The sequence below is a fragment of the Oncorhynchus gorbuscha genome, linkage group LG16 (genome assembly GCF_021184085.1).
Source record: "Oncorhynchus gorbuscha isolate QuinsamMale2020 ecotype Even-year linkage group LG16, OgorEven_v1.0, whole genome shotgun sequence".
Taxonomy (NCBI): Eukaryota; Metazoa; Chordata; class Actinopteri; order Salmoniformes; family Salmonidae; genus Oncorhynchus; species Oncorhynchus gorbuscha.
The window spans coordinates 26171426-26178362 of record NC_060188.1 but is presented as its reverse complement, the minus strand read 5'-3'; the positions used below and the strand labels follow the sequence as shown (position 1 = coordinate 26178362).

The window sequence follows — 6937 nt, the reverse complement described above, 5'->3', positions numbered from 1 at the left end:
AAGTGTCTCAAAAACAAGTGAAATTGACCAAAAAAGTGATCTTCTCAGGTCCAAAAAGTTCACCATATTAGCGTAAAATAAATATGCTATAGGCTATACAGAGCTGTGGTCGGGTCCATTTGGGTCCACTCGGGTCTATCAGACCCAATGACCATCAAACAGGACCCGACCCAGACCCGAGGGAAAAGTTAGAATTTTTGACCCAAACCTACTCGGTTCCCGGGTCGGGTCTCTGTTATTCGGGTTCAGTCGGACCCGTGAAGACCTTTAGTCTGGACCCTTCTATAACATGGCATTTACATTTAAAAAATGTTGCCTTGGTTGTAAAAATGCAAAATGATCCTTTAAAGAAATGGCACCTTGAGGCATGATTATTATTTTGTGCACAACAATAGCCCTCGTTCTGCACATTCAGCTATCTGTATAATCATCTAAGACATCCAGCTTACATGGAGTCACCTCAGGACACTTCTTATCAGCTCCAACACACACACACACACACACACACACACACACACACACACACACACACACACACACACACACACACACACACACACACACACACACACACACACACACACACACACACACACACACACACACACACACACACACACACAGCTAGTCAAGCCCACTTCCTCCAACAATAGCTTGTCATCGCTCTACACTCTTCACTGTCCCATTTTTCGATGTGTTCCTGCAGCTTCTGTGTCTCCTTACTGTAGTGGACAGCTGGAGATAGAGAAGGAGAATGACATCTGTATTTACCATACACACCTCTGGGCACAATGGGTGCACCATGTCATGCTATTGGATACCACTTTTCAATTGCTGTGTGGATCTCCATTTTGTTCATTACAATACATTCTGTTAGTGAGTTCAGCTGCACCACAATACTGACCGATATGTATTGTTTTCTCTGAAGGACATTTTTCTCACCTCCTCTTTCCATGGACCTATCTATTCAGGATCTTCATGAATTACTCCTGTTGACTTTTGCCATTCATAAGTCCCCATAGAAAATGAATGAACACACAAAACCCTACCATGTTTACCTCAATTGGCACCTTGGTACCCAGGTTGTAGAATCTGCTTTTGTGGAGATATAGAACTGCATGGCAACGGGAGGACGCTTGGAGATAGAATGAGGGGAGGGTACTATGGTCCCACGTGTCCTCATCATTTTTATTGTATATCTACCACTTCCCCATATCGCAGATTCGCATACACTCATGCATATATAGAGCTTACTCACGCACAATCCTGTAGGATTTATGCATACGTGCACTCAAATCTCCCCATTTGACCTATTCTACATAATCTAGGCTAATTTGTCAATTCCATTATTGATCGGCTCTGGCATAGGCCTATTTGTTTTTTCATTTAGTGATAGATTGGCTATTTAATTCAAATGCCTGATATCGGTGAGACTGTATGCTACGAGCTGAATGGGAGATGAGAGGACGAGCGTCAGCTGTCAACCAGATTCAGTCGTTGTTTTTTTCTCTCTCGCCATAATCGTTTGTGCGTCGGTTTTCTTTTTATCTGCGCCTGTTACACTGTAACGCACTCGATGTTAATTCGGGGGAATATGTGAACATCATGCTGGCGGTGTGGTGCTTGGTCTTTGCTGCAGTGGGCGAGAGGTTTGCCGTGTCAGGTAAGAGGGATGACGGGATTTGGGGGGAAGCACCCTTTTCATTTCCAAGTTTACCCCTGCCCAATGTAGGCTATCCCCATTTTTTTTTGCATCTGCAATCACTTCTTCCTCTGTAGACTAGTCTACAATTGTGTGTGTGGTGGTAGCGCGCAGCTGGAGATAGTTACATCTGTGCCAAGAACGTAGTGTTTTTAAAATCCCTCTCCCTTCAGTTCTACGGATGCGGTAGATTTGCTGCATCAACACATTTTCACCGCAGCGCTGTCGCCCTTTACACCCAGGGCTCGCGCGCACTGTAGAACATATCAGCCTATTTATGTCAAAAATCATTTTTCAAACAATAATTATCGTTTTTCTGTGTGATAACCCGTGTGTGGTTTAAAGTTGGCAGTTATCAGGCCTCCCGCGTTACAGGCGGCGGAAGGTCGACTTTGGTGCGGGATGCGAGTTTGTGGGATTGGTTCTCGCCAGAGGAGCGGGGAGACAGCAGCGACATTGCGGCGGAAGTCACCTATCCAAAGCGGCTGGTGCAACAGATGGAGTCGGAGGAAGAAATGTCCCACGGCTATTTGGATACCCGCGTGAAGAATACCACGGGAGGCACCTCGGTAAGTATAGACCTCTGTCTGTAATGGAGAAGTGGGTGTGGCAACCGGATTTGATTTGAGTGTTATTTATTCGTTTTCGTTCCCTCTCTTGTATTAAACTCCCAGTTCATTGTTGAAACTGTAATGGTTTCTCTCAACTCAAGTTACTTTTGTGAACCCTTTCTTTGCCTGTTTTGGCCTGTGCCTTGTTTTCTAAGTTTGTCATAAGATCTATCCCAAACTGCACAAGTCTATCAGTCCCATGTTGCCCTAACTCTCCTGGCGTCTTCAGCTTGCTTGTGTTCGCACTGAGGGATGAAGTCAGTGTTAGTCAGAAACCTAGTTTGGGCGTGACTGATGCAAGACCCACTGGCTCTCTCCTGCTGTATGTCCGGGGGCACCTCTGCCAGTTGGTCAAGAGCAATGCAGTGCTCTGTGCCGCATGCTCTGCCCGCACTGAATGACAGAGAAGGGAGGTGTTTTGCTGCATCCTCTAAGCCCACTAAGTTTCCCCTTTAACCAGCATCAGAGAATGACCACCAAGTCCTTTCTGGTCCAGCAAAACAGTGCTTACTATGTTACTGCTATATATATAGACTGAGCAAAAATGTAAGCGCAACATGTGTGTTGGTCCCATGTTTCATGAGCTGAAATAAAACAAATGTTCCACATGCACAAAAAGTTTCTTTCTCTCAAATGTTGTGCACAAGTTTGTTTACATCCCTGTTAGTGAGCATTTCTCTTTTGCCAGGGTAACCCATCCACTTGACAGGTGCGGCATATCAGGAAGCTGATTAAACAGCATGATCATTACACAGGCCACTCTAAAATGTGCAGTTTTGTCACACAACACAATGCCACAGATGTCTCAAGTTTTGAGGGAGCATTCAATTGGCATGCTGACTACAGGAATGTCCACCAGAGCTGTTGCCAGAAAATGTTATGTTCATTTCTCTACCATAAGCCGCCTCCAACGTCGTTTTTAGAAAATTTGGTTGGAAGTCCACCTCTTCACGACCGCAGTATGGCGTCGTGTGGGTGAGTGGTTTGCTGATGTGAGTGCACCACGGTGGTGGTGGGGTTATGTAATGGGCGGGCATAAGCTACGTACGGGCAACGGACACAATTGCATTTTATCGATGGCAATTGGAATGCATAGAGATACCGCGACGAGATCCTGATGCCCTTTGTCGTGACATTCATTCGCTTCAGCATTATAATGCATGGCCCCATGTTGCAAGGATCTGCACACTATTCCTGGAAGCTGAAAATGTCCCAGTTCTTTCATGGCCTGCATACTCATCAGACATGTCACCCATTGAGCCTGTTTGGGATGCTCTGGAGTCTGGATCGACGTGTACGACAGCGTGTTCCAGTTCCCGCCAATATCCAGCAACTTCACACAGCCACTGAAGAGGAGTGGGACGACATTCCACAGGCCATAATCAACAGCCTGATCAAAGGAGTTGTGTTGCGCTGCATGAGGCAAATGGTGGTCACACCAGATACTGACTGGTTGTCTGATCCATGACTAACAGATGCATATCTGTATTCCCAGTCATGTGAAAGCCATAGATTAGGGCCTAATTAATTTATTTCAATTGACTGATTTCCATATATGAACTGTAACTCCGTAAAACCTTTGAAAATGTTCCATGTTGCGTTTATATTTTTGTTTTGTATCTATATTTAACTGTAACCAACGGGCATTACACCCTATGAGGGAGCACAATATCTGGGACTTGAACCCAAAACCTTCTGACCTACTGTACTCACCCACTATGTCACCCCATGCCACAGATTTATAATTACCCTCCACTGGAGAGAAGAGTATCTGAAAGAGATGTGAAACAAAAGCCTGTTGTGTGAATGTGATTTTAGCTGCTTGGCCTCATCCCCTCATGATAAAAGGCTCTGTGTGGTGAAATATTCAGATCTCTCATGGAGAACTCCTCTCTCTTCCAGTCCTCTATTATTCAATGGTGTGTTGAAGTATGTCCCCATCAATGATTCAACAAGGCCTGTGTGAGAAGTGCTACTTGGGCCAAAAACTCCACTGGTACAAAATCACCCTCTTTTTTTTCTTCTATCTCTTACTCTCTCTCTCTCTCTCTCTCTCTCTCTCTCTCTCTCTCTCTCTCTCTCTCTCTCTCTCTCTCTCTCTCTCTCTCTCTCTCTCTCTCTCTGACCTAAACTCTACCTCACCCTTCAACCCATCTCTTTCTTTAATTTTCATACACCCTCTCTCTCTCTCTCTCTCTCTCTCTCTCTCTCTCTCTCTCTCTCGCTCAATTCAATTCAATTCAAGGGATTTATTGGCATGGGAAACATGTGTTAACATTGCCAAAGCAAGTGAGGTAGATAATATATAAAGTGAATATATAAAGTGAAATAAACAATAAAAATTAACAGTAAACATCACACATACAGAAGTTTCAAAACAATACAGACATTACAAATGTCATATTATATATATACAGTGTTTTATCAATGTACAAATGGTAAAGGACACAAGATAAAATAAACAAGCATAGATATGGGTTGTATTTCGCTCTCTCTCTCTCTCTCTCTCTCTCTCTCTCTCTCTCTCTCTCTCTCTCTCTCTCTCTGACCTAAACTATGCCTCACCCTTCAACCCATCTCTTTCTTTAATTTTCATACACCCTCTCTCTCTCTTTCTCTGAAGAGGAAGGTGTAGGTGGTTATGGAGGGTGAGGTTCTATTTTTTAATTGTATTTTATTTCATCTTAATTTAACCAGGTAGGCCAGTTGAGAACAAGTTCTCATTTACAACTGCGACCTGGCCAAGATAAAGCAAAGCCGTACGACAAAAACAACAACACAGAGCTACACATAAACAAACGTACAGTCAGTAACACAAAAGAAACATCTATGACAGTGTGGGCAAATGTAGTAAGATTAGGGAGGTAAGGCAATAAATAGACCATAGAGGCAAAAATAATTACAATGTAGCATTAACACTGGAGTGATAGATGTGCAGATGATGATGTGCAAGGTCTACATCTTTCAACGGGGCCACCAGAGATCAATGAGGTCACAAGAGAACTCATCTAAATATTCTGAAATGACATATATGTTTTTTAAGGATAAGCTTGAAATGGGTGTGGTGGAATTGACTCAACAACCAAAAACACATTTGTAAGTCTAGCTTTCTTCATGAATCAGGAAATCAATAGCTATTTCTGGTTGTTTGTCAAAGTTATAGCTGGCTAACTGATCGATCCTCCTTTGTAATATACCCCTCTGGTGGGTTGAGTGTTGAGTTGATTTGGTTGAGAGAGTCATTACCCTCGTCTGGAGATAAATCTGGCTCTGGTTACACTGCTTGGTTTAACCTACCGTGTGATGTGATTGGACTATTTAAAGAGGCTCATGGGTATTTGGATGGAGATCGTGTAAGATCCCAGTGTTGTTGTTTTTGAAGTTGTTTTTGACAAGTGGTATACTTGCTAAAAGGGGGGATATGTTTTGCTTAATTAGGAGGGTTCTGTTGGTTCCATTTCATTGCATGTTTTGCCTCTGTTGTGTTTTTTTTGTGGTCATAATGTCCTTTTTTTTTTTTTTTTTAAAGTGGATTCTAAATAAGTTTAGATGGAATATTCGTAGCTGTCATTCTGACTCGTGGATTGATCAACTATTCCACAGGTTCACTTTGATTCCAAGTCATACAGCCTACTGTTTCCTCAAGTGACTTTGCTTGTCAATGGACAGGAAGTGAAGATACATCGGTTTCTACAGCATGTGCACATTTCAGATGTATTTACAATCGCTGGTTGTTACTGAGTAATGAACCTGCTATCACAAGGTTCCCAGAGGACTGACTTTGGCATGAGAACAGTATCAAGATGCCTTGGTGTTACAGACAGGGGTGTTGTTGGTTGCCACTTAAATATCCTGAGGGATGTTATGATTCAGGGCTGGTAAATACTGATCGATTCAAACGAATCTACTGATCTACTGTTTGACCAAAATGAACCGTCTCGATTACTTCACACATAAAAACATTACAGAACTCCTTGGATTGAATCCTTCCTTTAGCCAAGCAGAACTGCCCTCGCCCTGCTCCAGCTGAAGCTGAGTTGTGTGGAATCATTGGAGGGAATGATTTCCCAATGGGAGTCTTGTCTCAGTGAAAGTCCAATGATTCACTGCAGCCTGTATCCTGCAGACAGAATTACAGTGGGCTGGGATTGAATGCTGGCACTGTTTGTGCTTTTGGCGACACTGTGTTTTGACTGCTATAAATCTCTGGCAGCCAGTGAAGCTCCTCCTTGCCTTCTTCCTACCGCTCCATTCTTTTTGGCAGCCGACAGTAGGGACACATTGGCTTCACACCAGCTCAATGTAGATGGATATTTAAAGCTTTCTCCCTTCCTGTAAACCCTCTTCCCGTCCATCTCTACCCGCTGAATACAAATGCACTTCCTGGATGGCTTCAGTACTGCCTGTTGGAATGGATTCAGTCCAGCCAAATCAATGGACACTTTATCAATCCGACTATGTTAGCTGCTAAAGTGCTTTTGATACATATGCAGTATTGCGCTGGCAGAAATGCATTTGTACAGTATGTATTTTGGTTTGTTATACTTCCTACAGAATGATAGCTATCATTGTGACTCACCGAATGGGCGAACCACTATTAGAGTGGTTTACTTTTAAGTGGTTC

The 6937-nt window shown here is 43.3% G+C and overlaps 1 protein-coding gene across 4 annotated transcripts in view; it reads left to right on the top strand.

Moving 5' to 3' along the window:
• Positions 1-1144: 1144 nt before the first annotated feature.
• Positions 1145-6937, top strand: part of LOC124000505 (disintegrin and metalloproteinase domain-containing protein 11-like) — a 29114-nt gene continuing 23321 nt past the window's right edge. Inside the window, exons 1-2 of one of the 4 annotated variants that reach the window (XM_046306903.1) lie at positions 1145-1663; positions 2078-2271. In XM_046306903.1, the coding sequence (XP_046162859.1) occupies positions 1606-1663; positions 2078-2271 (252 nt within the window). In that variant the 5' untranslated portion in view covers positions 1145-1605. Of the gene's footprint in view, positions 1664-2047; positions 2272-6937 lie in introns of all 4 variants that reach the window. The other 3 variants (XM_046306902.1, XM_046306904.1, XM_046306905.1) reach the window with 3 other exon arrangements.